This window comes from Oryctolagus cuniculus, chromosome 15, assembly GCF_964237555.1.
Source record: "Oryctolagus cuniculus chromosome 15, mOryCun1.1, whole genome shotgun sequence".
Taxonomy (NCBI): domain Eukaryota; kingdom Metazoa; phylum Chordata; class Mammalia; order Lagomorpha; family Leporidae; genus Oryctolagus; species Oryctolagus cuniculus.
This window is the reverse complement of record NC_091446.1, coordinates 85,588,508-85,607,491: the sequence shown is the minus strand read 5'-3', so window position 1 is coordinate 85,607,491 and position 18,984 is coordinate 85,588,508. Positions and strand designations below refer to the sequence as shown.

The 18,984-nt window shown below is 45.2% G+C and overlaps 1 protein-coding gene across 6 annotated transcripts in view; it reads left to right on the top strand.

Annotated features, from left to right (window-relative positions):
* Positions 1 to 18,984, top strand: part of BMS1 (BMS1 ribosome biogenesis factor) — a 47,534-nt gene that overhangs the window by 7,253 nt on the left and 21,297 nt on the right. For all 6 annotated transcript variants that reach the window (XM_008250050.4, XM_070058142.1, XM_008250051.4 and 3 more), the window contains exons 6-13: positions 326 to 468; positions 1,085 to 1,206; positions 1,481 to 1,674; positions 2,872 to 3,011; positions 5,936 to 6,681; positions 6,909 to 7,010; positions 7,854 to 8,011; positions 11,500 to 11,581. In XM_008250050.4, the coding sequence (XP_008248272.2) occupies positions 326 to 468; positions 1,085 to 1,206; positions 1,481 to 1,674; positions 2,872 to 3,011; positions 5,936 to 6,681; positions 6,909 to 7,010; positions 7,854 to 8,011; positions 11,500 to 11,581 (1,687 nt within the window). The remainder of the gene's footprint in view (positions 1 to 325; positions 469 to 1,084; positions 1,207 to 1,480; positions 1,675 to 2,871; positions 3,012 to 5,935; positions 6,682 to 6,908; positions 7,011 to 7,853; positions 8,012 to 11,499; positions 11,582 to 18,984) is intronic.

Below are 18,984 nucleotides of genomic sequence, written 5' to 3'. Positions count from 1 at the left end.
GGTTGTAATTTACTGTAATTTGTTAGAAATTTCTCTGAGTTGTCAGGCCAGGAGCTGGCCCTCGTCCCTCCCGCCCCTCCACGCTGCCATGGCCTGTTAGTCACAGTGTGTCTGTGCCCTCCTGCCCTCTTGGTGCTCTATCCTGACACAGGCCACACTTCCCTGGGGAGCAGTGTGCTTCTGCAAGTCCTCACACAGGAAGCCTTGGGACGGCGGCCTGGCTAGGTTCTCCCTTCTAGGCTTCTTATTTGGGGCCTTTGTTTCAGTGCATAGACACAAGAATTTAATGTTTTTTGTTTTTGTTTTTTTTTTTTCCACCATTTAGGGTGCCAAGCTATTCTACCTCTCTGGAATGGTACATGGAGAATATCAGAACCAAGAAATTCACAATCTGGGCCGTTTTATCACTGTTATGAAGTTTAGGCCTCTCACGTGGCAAACCTCTCACCCTTACCTCCTGGCAGACAGGTAATCAGTGAATATAAACTTCTTGTTCCTGGCCCACGTGTTTCAAAGCTAAAAGGGTTAGAAAAGGAGCAGTGATGGTGCTTACTTTGTGCCTTCACTTAAATGCTGCTGTACCTTTGGGAGTAGGTAAATCAGGCGATGTCCAGAAAAATGGGAGGATTTCAAAGCCTTTGGTACTACAGGGTGTGGCCCCATACTCCGTTTTGGTGGTGCCCAGTCACCCTGTGTGCCTCCGCTTTTCATATTCTCTTAGCTCAGAGGACTCTGTCCTCCGCCTTCCAGGATCCGTGCCACACTGCAGTCCCAGATCACAGGGTGACTTCTCTTCCCTCAGGGGTTTCTCTGGATATGTTTTCTATTCTTCCAGAACCCCCGGGGGCTGGGGAGGAGGGGAGTCATCTCTTTTCCTGGTGTCTTAGGGAACGTATATCACATGGAGCCTACAAGAGATGTGCTCGGGTGCTCCTTTCCCGCTAGGGTGGGTGGTGACCCGTGCTCCCCTAGTTCTGTGCTTTGCTAGTTTCCTAAACTAGAGCAGGAGTGAGCAGCACGGGAAGGGAGGTGCAAGAACTGTTGGCGCTGACTTCTGCCACTTGATCGAGTTTTCTGGTTCTAGGATGGAAGATTTGACAAACCCAGAGGATATCCGAACAAACGTCAAGTGTGACCGAAAGGTGTCTCTCTATGGTTATTTAAGAGGAGCACACTTGAAGAACAAAAGCCAAGTCCACATGCCAGGTACCCTCCGTTGTAAAACCTGCTGTGTTTCTGGAACTCTTGGGATGACTTCCTTCCTCGGGAAAACTAAGAACGGCCTCACAAGGGAGAGCCCCCTTGCTGGCGGTTTGAGAGTAGCCCAGCTGTGCGTGGGTTGGCAGAGGTGTGGCGTGGATGCCGATGTTCTAGCTGAAGGCACAGTCCCAAGTTTTTTTGGGTGTGGTTTTGAAGTAGCTGAGACTCGCTGACCATGGCATTGTCTGCTGAAATGGGCGTCGTGGGTTCTGCCTTCCAGGTGTAGGAGATTTTGCCGTGAGCGATGTCAGCTTCCTCCCAGACCCCTGTGCTCTTCCTGAGCAGCAAAAGAAGCGCTGTTTAAACGAGAAGGAGAAGCTGGTTTATGCGCCTCTCTCTGGAGTTGGGGGTGTGCTGTATGACAAGGATGCTGTGTATGTCGACCTGGGCGGCAGCCACGGCTTCCAGGCACCGGTGAGAAAGCAGGCTTTGCTCTGAGCCCCATCGTTCCCTATGAATCTCTTTTGTTTTTGTTTTTTTTTTATCACAGAAAGAAGTGTATCCCGTTTATATTTACTGGTGCTTTTCTCTTTATCTGTATGTACAATGAAGGCTCCCGGGCATGTTGTAAATACGCAGAACATAAAGGTTCACTGTCCCCCATGCATCCCTAATCCACCGCTCCTCATGTTGGCGCCTCTGTGGCCTGGGGCCTCTTCATTACAAAGTCAGTGTTTTCTAGTTCTTAATTTTTTTTTTAATTTTAGTAATTATTTATTTGAAAGTCAGAGTTACACAGAGGAGAGGCAGAGAGAGAGAGAGAGAGAGAGAGAGGTCTTCCATCCGATGGTTCACTCCCCAACTGGCCGCAGCGGCCAGAGCTGTGCCAATCTGTGCTGATCCGAAGCCAGGAGCCTGGAGCCTTTTCCGGGTCTCCCATGTGGGTACAGGGGCCCAAGGACTTGGGCCATCTTCCACTGCAGGCCACAGCAGAGAGTGAGATCAGAAGTGGAGCAGCCATGTCTTGAACCGGTGCCCATATGGGATGCCAGCGCTTCAGGCCAGGGCATTAACCCACTGCGCCCAGCATCGGCGCCCCCCCCCCCCCTTTGTAAGATTGATTTATTTATTTGAAAGTCAGAGTCATAGAGAGGCAGAGACAGAAAGAGAGGTCTTCCATCCATCAGTTCACTCCCTAGAGGGCTGCAATGGAGCTGGGCTGATCCGAAGTCAGGAGCCAGGAGCTTCCTCCAGGTCTCCCATGTGGGTACAGGGGCCCAAGCACTTAGGCCATCTTCCACCTTTCTCCCAGGCCATAGCAGAGAGCTGGATCAGAAGTAGAGCAGCTGGGACTCGAACCATCTCCCATGTGGTATGCTGGCACCTCAGCCGGCAGTTCCACCCACTACACTACAGTGTTAGCCCCCTTTTTTTTTTTTTGTCTTTCTGTTTTTAAAATGGACTCCAGGTGTTTGTAGCACGGGGCCCAAGGTGTTTCTAGCCAAGTGTTTGGGTAATCCCTGGTTTTGTTGTAGGATCTTCTCTTTGAGGCAGTGAGAAAGGCTCTCAGGGGCTGTGTTAGGGTGATTTGGAGCAAGTGGTTGCAGCCAGTGTCTCCTCTCTGGGCTCCTCGTACTTCCCTCACCTGCCCTCTCCTGCTGGCCTTGACAGGAGGAGGCCGGCCCCACCCAGGAGCTTGTGCAGAGCCTCATCTCCACCCACTCCACCATCGATGCCAAGATGGCTTCAAGCAGAGTGACACTGTTTTCTGATTCCAAACCTCTGGGATCAGAGGACATAGATAACCAAGGGTAAGTCTGTTTTTTTCTCTATTTTTAATAAAAATACTATACACGGGAGATGATATATCACCCAAGAGTCTGCAGTCATAACACGTTTTGGTGGGATTCATTCCAGCTTGTTTTGCTTTGTGTGTGTGTTTTGGAGGGCTCTTTTTACTTACCATAACATTATGTGGGAGTCTTTTTTGCAAAATAAATTACAAGATTCATTTTCTTGACAGATCCATATTAATATTTCTCAAATACTACCATATCTATTCCGTAGTTTGCTTTTAGTTTATTAAGACACCTGAGGCCACTGGCTTTCCTTTGGTGGCCAGAATGCTACAGCAGAGTCAGGGAGCCTATCCAGATTTGGTCCAAAAGCCACATGTCTTGTCTATGCAAGTGTTGTGTAGATTGTGTCGTATTAAACTGTGGGTGGATTTCTGCTCATGTATCATTCATGTGAATTATGTTTTGATCTGGGTTGAGAATTTATGTACCTTTATGTTGAGGGTGACTGTTACACGTTGGTTTTGTTGTATTAGTTTATGACTCTCAATAAAAGTCTATCTGAGAGTGACTGAGATTATCTGGTTTATAATGTGTTACAGCTTACATCACTTACAGATTCATTTCATCTGTTTGAAAGGCAGGATCACAGAGAGAGGGAGAGAGCGAGAGAGAGGTCCTTGATCCCCTGGTTTACTCCCCAGATGGCTGCAGCACCACAGCTGGTCCGGACCAAAGCCAAGAGCCCAGAACGCCATCCAGGTCTCCCACGTGGGAGGCAGCGGCCCAAGTGCTCGGGCCATCTTTTGCTTCTTCGAGCACATTAGCAGGGAATTGGATTGGCAGTGGAGTAGCCCGAGTTAAACCAGTGCTGCAGTATGGGATGCAGGTTTTGCAGGCAGTGGCTTAATCTGCTACTAAGACTTGGCTCCAAAAGATGACCATTATTATAATCAGTGTTGTTGTTTACTAATATCTCATCTTTGTGTATTCTTCTGGTCATCCTTTTCTACTTAGATACTCTTTTTCTGACACAGTTACTTGTAATAACTTTATTTTCTAATACATGTAAAGTTGCTGTTTCTGTATGGCAAGCATTTCCTGTTTCTGTGCAGGCATTTGTTACAGGTGTATTCTAACTTACCCATTCTCTGATGGAACAGTTTTTGGTTTTCTCTAATCAGTGTTTTAATAATTTTATATATAAAACTACATTGAATAACTTCATGTAGTTTTTATTTCATCCCATGGTTTTAGGATCTTAATTTTTCAGTGTCAATTGTAGCATTGATTGATGACCTTGAAATGATTTTTTTTTTTTTAGATTTATTTATTTATTTGAAAGAGTTGCACACAGAGAGAGAAGGCGAGGCAGAGAGGGAGAGAGCGAGGTCTTCCATCCACTGGTTCACTCCCCAGTTGGCCGCAACAACCAGAGCTGTGCCGATCCAAATCCAGGAGCCAGGACCTTCTTCAGGGTCTCCCATATGGGTGCAGGGGCCCAAGCACTTGGGCCATCTTCTGCTGCTTTCCCAGGCCACAGCAGAGAGCTGTATTGGAAGTAGAGCAGCTGGGACTTGAACTGGTACCCATATGGGATGCCAGCACTGCAGGCAGCAGCTTTTCCCACTATGCCATAGCCCGGCCCCAATCTGCACCTTCTACATTAGGTAGCTGGCATTGCTAAACATGGATTCTCCTTTGCTCCAATATCACTGTTGACTATTGAACCTTATTCCATATGTTATTATCCCATTGCGGTCATTTCTTTGGATGTCTTCTTCATCCCAGATTTGACTGTTGAAGCCCACCGTCTGTCTCCTGTGTGCTTTTAGTATGTTTCCATGGTTCCATGGGTCTGGGAGCACTTTGTTTTTTTGTTTGTTTGTTTTTGTTGAAAGAGGAGACAGAATGAGATTGATCTTCCATCTGCTGATTCATTCCTCAGATGATTCCAGTAGCATATCCAGGAGTGGGTAGGGTCGAAACCAGGAGCCTGAAGCCCAATCTAGATGTCTCACACGGGTAGCAGGGACCCAAGTACTCCACTAATCGTCTGCTGCCTCCCATGGTGCGCACTTAGCAGGAAGCTGAAACCGGAAGTGAAGCAGGACTGAGATGCAGGCACTCTATATGGGATTCAGGCATCCTTAGTGGCATCTTTTTTTTTTTTTTTAAGATTTATTTATATATTTGAAAGGCAGAGTTCCAGAGACAGAGCAAGAGAGAGAAAGCCTTCCATCCACTGGTTCACTCCCCAAATGGCCACAACAGCCAGGGCTGGGGCAGGCTGAAGCCAGGAACCAGGAGCTTCTTCCAGGTCTCCCACGTGGGTGCAGGGGCCCAAGGACTTGGGTCATCCTCCACTGCTTTCCCAGGCAAGATCCAGCAGGGAGCTGGATGGAAAGTGGAGCACCCAGGACTCGAACTGGCGCCCATATGGGATGCCGGTGCTGCAAATGGCTGCGCCACTTCGCCGCGCCCCACCCCCCTACCGGTGGCATCTTACCTACTGCACCCACACCTGCTCTGCTTCTGCTGACAAGACAGGATGATTGAATTTTACTTTGTCTTCTCTCTGCTTCAGGCCTGGCCCAGCTTGTTCTCAAAGCTGTGTGTTTCCAGCCTGGAAATCAATCAGTCTTCCAAAAAATCTATAATATATAAACTTCTTTTTGAGCAGACTTTTCCAAAAATTAGATTTTATTTTTTAAGAAAGGTTTTCTTTTTTATACACTGTAAGTTCTTCTGAAGTGTGGTGTTAGGAACACTGTGCCTCAGTTTGCTCATTCAGTATTTATCAAATCAGCTTTCCTGTGGTAGGCCACATTAAACCATTCCTTGATATTTTCTATTTCTTTGCATTTTTATTGTCTGCCCTTTTTTGATTAGCTAGTTATTGTACAGATGGCATTCTTTTGTGTTACTTGTTGCTGTAGGCTGTGGATGCCCAAAGAGGAAAAGCAGATGGATGTGAAAACTGGCCGAGTGCGTCGAAAAGCCATTTTTGGGGATGAAGATGAGTCTGGAGAGAGTGACGATGAGGACGACGGTGAAATGTCTGAAGATGACATAGATGATGAGGAAGTAGAAGAGGAGGGGGACGCTGACATGGCTGAAAAGTGCATGACCGTCAGGGGCGTCAAGCGGCAGAAACTCGAGGAGCTGGATGAAGACAGTGAGGTGGATGTGCCCGCGTTTGCTGACAGTGATGATGACCTTGAGAGGAGCTCGGGGGACGAAGAAGCCGAGGAAGCTGATGAAAGCAGTGACGACGAGGACTCCACAGCGGGGGGAGAGCGGTCCGTTTCAGACCCAAAGGCTGTTGGAGAAGGTGGTAAGGTAGGGCTGGCGGCAGCGAGTCGTGCCAGTGACCACCTGAACCTGGGGAAGTCTTTGCCGACGAAGAATGCAGCACTGACCACTGCTGATTCTGGCCATTGCACAGCTGAGGAGGCGTTCGGCTCTGAGGATGAATCTGAAGAAGGCTCCTCGCTCAGCTCCCAGGAGGAGGGCTCAGAAAGCGAGGAGGTTCCTAGGGGAAAACTTGCAGAACCTTCCCAAGCGGGCAGGCGTTGGACACCAGGCTCAGAGAACTTAGCTAGCGAGACCAGCGACATAGAGGATTTACTGAAGGAGGAGGAAGAATACACGGAAGAAAAGAGCTATTCCACAGAAACTTCAGGTACGCTTGAGCTGAATGGCCTGCTGCTGTGGACTTAGCACTCAGGATACTGCGGCAGACAGAATGTCAGCACTTGTAGGTTTTGTAAACTGTTGGAATGTTGCATCATGAGTGAATTTCAGGATGCAGGAGCCGTGAACTTGAATGAACTTGAACAAGTTGTGAACTTGAACATGAGCGGGCAGGGCAAGAAAGCAGACCTAGCCACATGTTGTGTTGTCTTTCAGGGGCCCTCAAGTGGAAAGAAGACCTTTCTAGAAAGGCAGCGGAGGCCTTTTTGAGACAGCAGCAAGCAGCTCCAAATCTTCGGAAGCTTATTTATGGGACAGGTAAGGAGCTCTGGGTCAGAGCCAGACACCTTTTAGTCTTATTTTCTGAGAAGGAAATCAGGGCATTGGTTGGAGCACCAAGGTGGCACTTTTGATGCCTTTAATTCCTGTCATAGTTAGCCAGTGTCTTTAATCATCAACTCGTGAGGACCACAGACTGTTCATGTGAGATAGGTTCATGGATTTCCCATGAACCTTTCGGTGAGAATACTGTCCATTATGTCATTTCATACGTCCTATTTAATGTCCTTGGAAAGTTATAAAATTCAGTGCCAGAAAAACATGCTGTCTGTAAATATTTCTGTGGTTTTTTTCTGAGCACAAGAACCCTGTGTAACCATTCTATTCTCCCTTTTGTCTTCGGCCTCTAATTTTGTATGTTTAAAACACTTGTTGGTTTGTGTTCTCTTTGGCAAAAATAAAGAGGAGCTCCCCAGGTACATGATCAGACCAAGGCCACATGATTAGGTGCTTGGACAAGGGCCACTGCATTACAGGGTTGGCGTGTGCTGATTCTCAATCAGGTTTTGTCAAACACTCTTGATGATTGGAGACCTGACACCCCTTCTACAATAATTTAAAGCTCTGCCTTTAAATACAAGTCCTTTGCTGCTCAGGGAACTCTTTGCTGCTGCCTGGTGGGAGGGCAGGAGTCCTGCAGGTGTGTGGAGCAGCAGTTCCCTAGGTCTCTTCACTGCGGCTGATCTGTGCTCTCAGTGATAACTCGCTCAGGGCCACCACCATCCCTGGCACAGGCAGGACCCTCAGTCCCCTGAGTCCTTAGACGATGGCTCCTCTAGGATTGTAGCTTCTGTTCTCACCTTCCCATCACGGTCTCTTCAGTGACGGAGGATAATGAAGAAGAAGAGGGTGATCCCCGAGAAGAGCTTGGTGGGTTGTTCCGCGTCAGCCAGCCTGACCGAGGGTGCAAGCACAAGGCTGATTCCTTGGACTGCTCCAGGTTTCCCGTGGAGGCACCCCACGACTGGGATTTAGAGGAGGTAAGACTGAGTAGCGTGTTTGACTTGTAAGAGAATTAGGGAGTTGTTCCAAAGAAGTGTACCTGATTTCATTATTGCTTAGCTCTTCTTGCCTTCTTATTTAGGTAAACAGTCATTTCCCAGATGTTGGGGTAGATACTTCGTACCTCCTGAACAGTGACACATTGTGAGTTTGTGTAGACCAAGCCCATGTGCTATGGAGAAAAGAAAAATGTTCCGCTTTCAGTGTGGCTGGATGGTAGTGCTCTTCATTTGGAGGCACTGCACATTTGAAATTTTGTCTTGCAACCAGGATATATGCACCTAGAGTCCTGCGTTAACATCGGTAGTCTCTGCGGTTTGGAAGCAGAAGTCCTTGACACTGGGCAGTGCTCTTCCCCCAGCTCATCACTCTGCTCACACTGGCTTTGATGCAGCTTAGTCCCATCTCAGACACCTCTGCCTCCGTCTTCTCGTCTGGAGTGTTCTGCTCTGCTTGCCCAAGGCCGACGGGCTCTTGGTCATTCTCGTTAGGTTAACTATCATTCCTCAGGGAACCCAGTCACTCTCACATTACCTCTCACAATTTGCTGTTAGGCCCTTCATGCACATTACGAGATGTAATTTACCCATTTTTATGGTAAACTTTAAGACAGATAAAAGCATTGTATAACTTACTGACTGGCTAGCTAGAAGGTGAGTGAATGCCCGGGTAACCACCACTCATGCCAAGAACTCCAGTGTGGCTGCCACCCCGGTCATGATCCCTTCCTCCTGTGGAGGGAACCTGTCCAGCCCGTAGGGCAATCATTTCCTTTCCTTCAGAATTCCATCCTCAAAGCTTGCAACACCAAATGTCATGCCTCACTTTTCCCTGGTTTTTATTAATGCACTTTGCTCTGCATTTTCAATCTCGTAATCCATATTCCTTCCCTCTCTTCATTTCTCTTTTCCCTTCTGTTTCATTTAAGAAACAAAGTTTAAATTTCTCCTTTTGTGGATTCTGAGGGGGCATTGCATGCCCTGTGCCGTTGAGCAGGCTCTCTGTGTGCATCTCCCTGAGTAGGTGCAGTCCGTCACCAGCAGAACCCTGATGACAGAAACCTGAGCGTCAGCTGTTCGGTGGGAAACTGAAGAATCACACTCTTCATTTTACTTAAAATTTACTTACTCTTAAACTTAGATATCCACATGGTTGCGGCTACTGTGGACGAGACATCTATAAGTTTGATAAAATGTGGGTTTGATTTTTATAGGCACTTAAAGTCCAGTTGTCTTTTCATAATGTTAGCAATTGCTGATGCTCAGTCCTTTTACACACACACACACACACACACACACAGCCATTGGGCCTCTAAGTGATACAGTAGACATGAAGGAAAACCTGTTTCCTTTCTGCCTTTTTTTTGTTCTTTTTTAAATTTATGTGAAAGGTAGAGTTACAGAGAGAGGGCGAGGGAGAGACAGAGCAAGAGAGTGGTCTTCCATCCCCTGGTCACTACCCAAATAGCTGCAACGACCAGGGCTGGGCCAGACCAAAGCCAGGAGCCAGGAGCTCCTGCAGGTCTCCCACGTGGGTTCAGGAGCCCAGACACTTGGGTCATCTTCCACTGCTTGCTCAGGCACATTAGCAGGGAGCTGGATCAGAAATGGAGCAGCCGGGACTCAAACCTGGGCTCGTGGGGGATGCCGGCATTGCAGGCAGCAGCTTTGGCCGCTCTGCCACAGCGCCGGTCCAGAACCGTTCATTTCTTAGGTAGGTGAAATGGGTGTTCCAGTCAGTCACTGCTCTTCACCTGGCACCTGGACTACTGTGCAGAGACGTGTCCCCTCCTCTGCTGTTTGCTTACCTAGATCCAGGCAGGCAGGAATGAACGCTTGAATCTTCATGAGTTTTAGGAAGGATCTTCCAGAGGTGGCTTCTTTTTCTCAAGTGTCAGTATGAAGTCATGGGTTTAAATAGTTGATGTGCTTCATTCTGCTGCACCTGTTGTCCCCACTGATGCCTGTGTCTGTCCTGTCTGGCCTGTGGGAGTCTCTTCATGTAGACATCAGTGGTCCTCTTGACGCATCCTGCTTAGGCAGCATCAGCTTAGACATTTCTGACGCCAGCCTGGCAGTCGGCTCTAAGAGGCCCTGGCTGTTTCTTTTTGTAGACAGTGGTGTTTCACATCACAGTCTAGGCACGTGAACGCCGTGCAGTGAGCTGCTCATTGTTTCTAGCCTTCTCAGTGAGCAGAGCTAGGAATATTTATACCGACATTTCCAGTTCACTTTCAGGGCTATGTCTTACTGTTTGTTTTTCCAGTAGAGACTTATTCCCTGGCAGGAACTGAAGATGATGCATTTAGAAAAATCATGTAACTGCTCATTTTTTAAATCCTGTATTACACACAAAACAATGGCAGGGTAGCATGGCACATTGCTGTCCATATGAATACTGAAAATACTTTTCCTCAGATACTCTGATTTCTCTTTTCAAAAATGGCTGTGCCCTGCTACATTCCCAGCAGCCGTGGATGTGGGCTCCGGTTTTCTCCACATTTTCATCACCACTTGTCATTGTGTGTCTTTTTGATTACAGCCATCCTAGGAGGTGTGGAACAGGCTCACTGTGGTTTTGCTTTGCATTTCCCTGATGGTGAAGGATGCTGAGCCATCTTTTCATTTGCTTATTGTATATAGTCTTTGAAAACATGTGTTTTCATATCATTTTCTAATTTAGAAATTGGGTTATTATTTAGGTGTAATAGTTGTTTATAAATTCTGGATATAAGTTCTTACCAGGTACAGGATTTGCAAATCTTTTCTCCCATTCTGTAGAAATTAAGGTTTCAAACAGACATAATTAAGCTTAGACCAACAAATGGAAAGACCATTGCCTTAGAAGCATTAATGAACTTTGAAAATTAGTTGTTAGTAATATCTGTGTATTTGTAAGGTCACTGGACTAATAGTACTTTCCCTGTCTGCAGCTTAATGTTATGCCTTTTATGTTTTATCTCTGATTAAACTGTCTACATCAAAAGTAAAAATATCTCACTGGCCTACCAGGAATGAGAATATCCACTAAAGTATCTTACAAGTATTTAAAGGCAAACTTTTGCTTACTCCCATTTCTCTTTTTTATTTTATTTTTATTAGAGAGAGAGAGAGAGGCATACAGATACAGATTCCATCTGCTGGTTCACTCCCCAAAAGTCTGCACAACAGCTAGAACTAAGCCAAAGCTGGGCCAGGAAGTCAAGCCAGGTTTCCCACACAGGTGGCAGAACCCAGTTAGTCAAGCCATTACTGCAGCCCCTCACGCTCTGCACTGGCAGGAAGCAGGAGTCAGGAACCAGATGCAGGTATCAAACCCAGGTAGTCTAATGTGGAACACAAGTTTCTTAACAGGTGTCCTAACTGCTAGGCCAAAGGCCCAGCCCATTGCCATTTGTTAGGTAGCAGTTGTTTTGTTGCATGATTGAAGCACATCACATCAACTAAGTCTGACTCTCCCATGTAAGGTTATGAACAGTATCAGAGATTGCTTCGTGACTGGCAAGTGGGAAGAGGACAAAGATGCTGCCAAGATCTTAGCAGAAGACGGTAAGTAAAGAGCTACAGTCTTCAGAGACAACTGGCTTCGCTATATTTTCCTTCATATCTTAAATAATAGCTGTGTTGAATAGCTGTGTCTTGGGGCTGGCACTGTGGTGGAGCGGGTAAGGCTGCTGCCTGCAGTGCCGCTGTCCCATGTGGGTGCTGGGTTGAGTCTTGTCTGCTCCATTTCCCCTCCAGCTCTCTGCTATGGCCTGGGAAAGCAGTGGAGGATGGCCCAAGTGCTTGGGCCCTGCACTGACAGGGGAGACCCGGAGAAAGTTCTGGCTCCTGGCTTCGGATTGGCGCAGCTGCAGCCATTGCAGCCATCTAGGGAGTGAACCAGCGGATAGAGAATCTCTCTCTCTGCCTCTCTGTAACTCTACCTTTCAAATAAATAAATTTTAAAAAATAAAAAAAAAGGGGCCGGTGCCATGGCTCACTTGGTTAATCCTACACCTGCGGTGCCAGCATCCCATATGGGCGCCGGGTTCTAGTACCGGTTGCTCCTCTTCCAGTCCAGCTCTCTGCTGTGGCCCGGGAGTACGGTGGAGGATGGCCCAAGTGCTTGGGCCCCTGCACCCGCATGGGAGACCAGGAAGAAGCACCTGGCTCCTGGCTTCGGATCGGCGTAGCTCCAGCCATAGCAGCCATTTGTGGGGTGAACCAATGGAAGGAAGACCTTTCTCTCCGTTTCTCTCTCTCTCACTGTCTAACTCTATCTGTCAAATAAATAAATAAAAATTTAAAAATAAAAGAGAAAATAGCCTTGAAATGCAAAGTTATAGGTAATGTTTTTTAAAGATTTGTTACTTACTTGGAAGGCAGACTTACATAGAGAGAGAGAATCTGTTGGTTTACTCCCGTATTGCTTCAGTGGCCAGGCAGATTTACAGAGAGACAGGGTAAATCCTGATTTACTCCCCATTATGGCTGCGATGGCCAGGGCTGAGCCAGGCCAAAGTCAGGACCCTGGAACTCCCTTCAGTGTCCCACATGGGTGGCAGGGGCCCAGGTACTTGGGCCTTCTGCTGATTTCTCAGGTGCATTAACAGCGAGCTGGATCGAAAGTGGAGCAGCCCTGGACTCAAACCAGCACTCACATGGGATGCCAGCATCACAGTTGGCAGCTTAACCCATTGTGCAACAACACTGACCCCTGGTTTCTTCTTCTATGGTGATACTACTTCCTCCCCTTGGTTAGCCAGTTTATTGGATATAGACCTTGAAGAAAAGAGAGAAAACATTCCTGAATGTTGTTGCGGATTTGTTAAAAATATCCTTTTATGGAAAATGCACACAAATAACATCTTTTCCTTTGGTGATAAAGGTAATACACATTGTGGAGAATTTAAATTAAAAAGTGTGTATCATACCAGAATTCGACCACTCATAAAATACCTTTGTTAAACTTCGCAAACATTTCAGTCTGGTCATTTAAAAGTTGTGTGTATATGTGTGTGTGCTTTTAGTCATCTGTAAACATGCTCTATAAATCACATCAAAGATTTCTTCCTATGATTTAATCATTATGGTGTGATTCAAATCATGATTCTTTTGACACTTAAGTAACTTTGTGTGTATTCTGAAGAACTCCACGCTGGATAACATTGACATAACTAGATCACTTGTTTTTTTAAATTTTCATAAGATTCATAAGCATTAAACTCTGAGTCATTTTCATGGATTGGAGTGGCCAAGTGGTTTTTCAGAAGGTCTTCCTCATTGCGCACTCGTGAAGTCTGCATCTTAGTACTTATTCCACGGCTTTCCTTGCTTGAGTACTGTCTGTGACCAGATTTCTTTCTGCCAGTGTGACAGATGAAAAACAGCTCTTATTTCTCTTAACTGGAGTTTCTTTGGTTACCTCTTGGTAACTAGCACTTTGATTGCTTGTGAAAACATTTGTGATGTTTTGACTATGCCATTTCTTTGGTGAAGAAAGTATCCTTTGCCAATTTTTCAAATGGGGTGTTAACGTATTTTTTACTGATTTGTAAGATTCTCTCTGACAAATTTTCCTCTGAAGGATGTTTTCCTTCATTTATTGCAAATACCTTTCCTGCTTATTTCATTTAGATTTTGTTTAGTATTATAATAAACATTTTAAAAGGTTATGTGGTTAGATCTGTCAGTCTTTTGGGGAATGGATTTCTTTTTATTAGTTTTATTTTTTCCATAGAAATTCCTTTGTATCATTGCAATAACTGGACCAGTTTAACAGGTTTCCACTGCCAAAAAAGAGTCAGATGACCTAAAATGTCAGTGTTTTTAAATCTGTTGTTCATTTCAGAAGGTTGCACTGTAGCAACATCCCTGCTGGCTGCCATCCAGCCTAGGACTTGTAGGGGCCACATGCAACCCCGCTGGCCCCCTCACTGTGAAGGCTGTACTTGTACTTGTACACACATCTTCTGTACACCTTGGCAGCAGAGCCCCAAACAGCCTCAGCCTGACTTTGCCATTTTGCTTGTCTTCTAGCAGTAATCCTATAAAATCGGCCTGAAAGCGGCGCCCTCTAGGGGTCCATCTCCTCCATCTCAAGTTAACAACAAGCAGTGTTGACAGACCCCTGGGAGGCATGTCCCCTAAACTCCTTGCACCCACACTTCCAGATGTGCATGGCTGATTAATATATTTCATTCATTGCTGAGAGCCCGTTCTTTGAGGGACACTGAGCAGAAGAGCTCAGGCTAATTCCGAATCCTTGGAATAAACCCTCACACAGCACAGTGACCAAAATATCAAGTCTTGTGTGACCAGCCCTGAAATCAGTTTTTACAGTTTCACTTTGTGTGTTTACCTTGACCCCATCTGGAACTGAGATCAGGATCAGCTTAATCTTATACACAGCTGTTTCCTATCACTGTTGGTTGAATAATGTTCATTTGTGATGCCTTCTTATAATGTGTGTATGGTGTGTTTGGGGTTAACTCCCTGTGTGTAGGGCACAGCCAGTGTCAGACGTGATGCTCTTTCCTTTTTTAACACAAATGCTGTTTAGTCCCGTGTGTTCCACGGCACGCTTGTTTCACTCACAGGTGTGTCCTAGACATTCTTCTGTGGCACACGCCCGGAGCTGCCTCTTGCGTCTGTGGCTATTACACTGAGGTGCCATCATCTCTTTCACCACTGATTAACATTTACTTTTTCTTTAGTTTTTCATTCTAATACATAAGGTCACAGTGAATATCCTTAGAAATGTCCTTAGTGTGGGAATATTTCTGTAGAAAGGATCGTTAGAAATGAAATTACTTTGGCTTAGGATATGTACATCTTATTTTTGAAACTGTTGTAGACAAACTGGATATTATCAGTTTTTAATTGTGCTAGTTTGATAGATAGGCCAGCAGTAGTGTAAATTAATTTAACTTTGAAAACCGTTCGGGTGACTTAACAAAAATATTTTTTTGTTCAATTGGCTTCACATTAAAGTAAAAAATTAATTTGGGAATAGTTGAAGCTTTCATGCAATGTTCAGTTCTGCCCCTATTTAAATCCTTTAATCTCTAATTATAAGGTGTCATGCATCAGCATTTATTTCTTGTTACTGTTATTTGATATTTCTTATTAATTTTTTAATGATCTTTCTTGTCATCTTTTGAACTAACGTGTTTTTCCCTTGCTGGATCTGTTTGTGTGATGTGTTGTTCTTCTAGCTTTGTTATTGTTAAGCCATCTTAAACTCCTGGGGTCAGCCAGGTAATGATTGTTTAGTGCACAGATACTTGTTTGCATAGAAAATATCTTCTAGCTTCAACATTTCTTGGCAGCTTGCTGCATGTGCCTTTTCTCTGTGTGTTCATGCTTTTTTGAAACGTGTTAAAGTAAATTACAAATCATTACCTCTGCAGACAGCTGTTAAATATGGGGATATTCCAGGGAACTGAGGGAGGGTGGGAAATATGGTTATCTTCTTAGAAGAAAATCTAACATGAGAGTAACATGAAATCTGTTCTCTTCATATTAATAAAAATAGAAAAGAAAAATGGGGATGTTCTACATAACTGCATAGCTATAAAAATCTATATGGAAAATTAACCATAAAAATGGTCTAATACAATGTAATTTAATCCATGTTTCAGTTTTTCCAGCTAGTGCCAGTGGTTTAAATGTGTATGTTTCCATCTCATGGAATCCGATTAGATTTGTGCATAGCATTCAGCTTTGTCTCCTTAGACTTTTAATATACAGACGGTGCTGCTCACTGAACAGATCCACAAGTTGCATCTAGCCTATCACCTATTTTCATAATGGCCTACAGGTTAAGAATAGACTTTACATTTTTTTTAACTTTTATTTAGCAAATATAAATTTCCAAAGTACAGCTTATGGATTACAATGGCTTCCCCCCCCATAACTTCCCTCCCACCCGCATCCCTCCCATCTCCCGCTCCCTCTCCCATTCCATTCACATCAAGATTCATTTTCAATTATCTTTATATACAGAATATCAGTTTAGCATACATTAAGTAAAGATTTCAACAGTTTGCTCCCACACAGAACATAAAGTGTAAAATACTGTTTGAGTACTAGTTATAGCATTGTAGACTTTACATTTTTAAATGACTGAAAAAATCCCAAAAGCATAAGAATATTATATTACATGAATAGTGTATGAAATTCAAATTTCAGTCTTCTGAATAGAGCTTTGTTGGGATAAAGCCCTGTGTGTGTGTTTGCGTTTTACCTGTGTGTTTATGCTACAACAGCAGAGCAGTTTCAGCAGATACTGGACAGCCACAAAGCCTACAATAATTACTTTTTTGGCCTTAGAGAAAAAATTTGCCAACTACTGATGTGGAGGGAAACCCCACCCGCTCATTAGAAGAAAGACGGCCCTTTGTCTTGCGAAGTGTTTTTCATGGGGGGTGTCTTTATTTAGCGGTTTGTCTTCTGTGTCCCCAAATTCCTGTGCACTGTGTGTTGGCAGGGAGGGGTTAAAGGCTTGATTAGATTCAAGGTAGGTACTTCTGGCAGAATCTATGGGGAAAACTCTTAAATCTTAGAGAATGTTTTCAGTTTCAGTTTCTTCTATGATCATTGGTCAAGGTTTTCTTTTTTTCTACAATGGTGATTATTTTTGTATTTATAATATTTTTTCACAAAACTGTTTCACTGAAACTTTGAACTTTATAGAATAAAAAAAGCTCTTATCTATTATACTTTTTTGATTTCCAGTTTTCTTTTTTATGAAGTTAGACTTACAGCTTACTTTATTATAGTTTGTGGGTTTATTTATCATTTTTATTTTCTCCATGAAGGAAATTTTTTTTTTTAAAATTTATTTATTTATTGAGAGATAGGATTACAAACAGTGAGAGGAAGAAATAGAGAGAAAAGTCTTCCTTCCATTGGTCCACTCCCCAAATGGCTGCAATGGTCAGAGCTGCACTGATCTGAAGTCAGGAGCCAGGAGCTTCTTCTCAGTCTCCCACGCAGGTGCAGAGGCCCAAGGATTTGGGCCGTTTTCTACTGCTTTCCCAGGCCACAGCAGAGAGCTGGATTGGAAGAGGAGCAGCCGGACTAGAACCAGCACCCATATGGGATGCAGGCGTAAGATTAACCTACTGCACCACAGCGCCAGCCCCAGTGAATAGGAAATTAATTATCTGTGCCGGCGCCGCAGCTCACTAAGCTAATCCTCTGCCTTGTGATGCCGGCACACCGGGTTCTAGTCCCGGTTGGGGCGCGGGATTCTGTCCTGGTTGCCCCTCTTCCAGGCCAGCTCTCTGCTGTGGCCAGGGAGTGCAGTGGAGGATGGCCCAAGTGCTTGGGCCCTGCACCCCATGGGAGACCAGGAGAAGTACCTGGCTCCTGCCATTGGATCAGCGCAGTGCGCCGGCTGCAGCGGCCATTGGAGGGTGAACCAACGGCAAAAGGAAGACCTTTCTCTCTGTCTCTCTCACTGTCCACTCTGCCTGTCAAAAAAAAAAAAAGAAAGAAAGAAATTAATTATCTGTGATTTTATTTGTATTCCTTAATTATGGGATTAGAAAAGAAAATGTTGTTTTTGTTAAGGAAAGCACTTTTTAAAAGTTGTGGTATGACTAATGTTCAGCTTATTGAATCATTGTATGCCCTGTGCCTGTCACCCAAAAGGAATAGGAAAATTCTCATTACCCCAAATGTTCGCCTGTGTGCCTTTGCCATCAGTAGCCCACCCCCACCCCCACCCCCAGGCAGCCACTTACAGACTGCTCCCACCACGTATGTGTCTGCCTGGTCTTGGACTTCATACAAATGAGGTCAGACAGTGTCTGGTGCTTTGATAAATCAGTTTTGTTGAGTTGTTTTCCTCTGCTGCTGTTGTCTTTAACTTTTGAGAGTCAGAGATAGCTCCCATCCAGTGGATCACTCCCCAAATGCCCACAGAGACTGGGACTTGACCACGGCAGAGCCAGAAGCCAGGAGCTCAGTCTGGGCCTCCCAAGTTGGTGGCAAAGATCCAACTACTTGAGCCATCACCTGCTACCTCCCAGGGTAGCTTAGCTGGAAGCTGGAATTGGGATCATCGTCAGGACTTGAACTCGGACACTCTGGTATGGTTGATGGGTGTCCCAAGCAGTGTCTTAGCTGCTATACCAGGTGCTCTTACCTTTTAAACATCTAGCTGGGATGTGTCAGAGGACCTGCCTTCACATGCAGGTAACTTTGTCGTGTTTGACTTAGTCTGCTGTTGAGGCTTTCATTTGTATTGTTTATTTGACTTAACTGCTTTCTTCATTTCTAAGATTTCTGTTTTGTTCCTGAATTTCTTGTTCATATCATGTGTTGCTTGCCTGATTTCATTCAACTGAGTTCTCTTGTATGATTTTGAATATCCTTATAATCTTTAGAATTACTTATTGGAGATTTCCTCAATCTCCTTTTCTTTGGAGTTTGTTACTAAAACGTGGCTCCTTTGAGGAGATTTTGATGCCTTACTTTTTCATACTTCCCGTGTTCCTCTGCTGGTGTTTGTGCATGTGACAAAGCAGTTGTTCATGAGTGGCTTCTGGTCAAAGGCTCTTCTCTGAGGACGTCTTAGGTTCCCACTGGGTAGCTATTTTGGCTTTGGTTCCATTAGATGCTGTAGTGAATTCTTCCTAGGTCTTCCCCACAGCAGTCAGTGGAGTTGTGGGGCACTCCTGTCAGTCTCAGCCGCGATGTCAGGGCCAGTACTGGCCGATGGGGTGGGGTCCACACAGGTTCTGGCCTTCTGGGAGTGCTGGCCTTCCACTGTGGCTGGAGTTGTGAGAGCACTACACTGGTGCCCCTGAGGGTTCAGTTGGGTACCCATGTTGGCAGAAATGTGACTCAAGTCCCAAAACACTGGACCAAAGTCTGGCTAGGCCCTCTTGGAGCCATCTCCTGGTTTCTCTGTGCTCTGTGTACCCAAATATCTTATCTTGCCCCAGGCAGACAGTTGT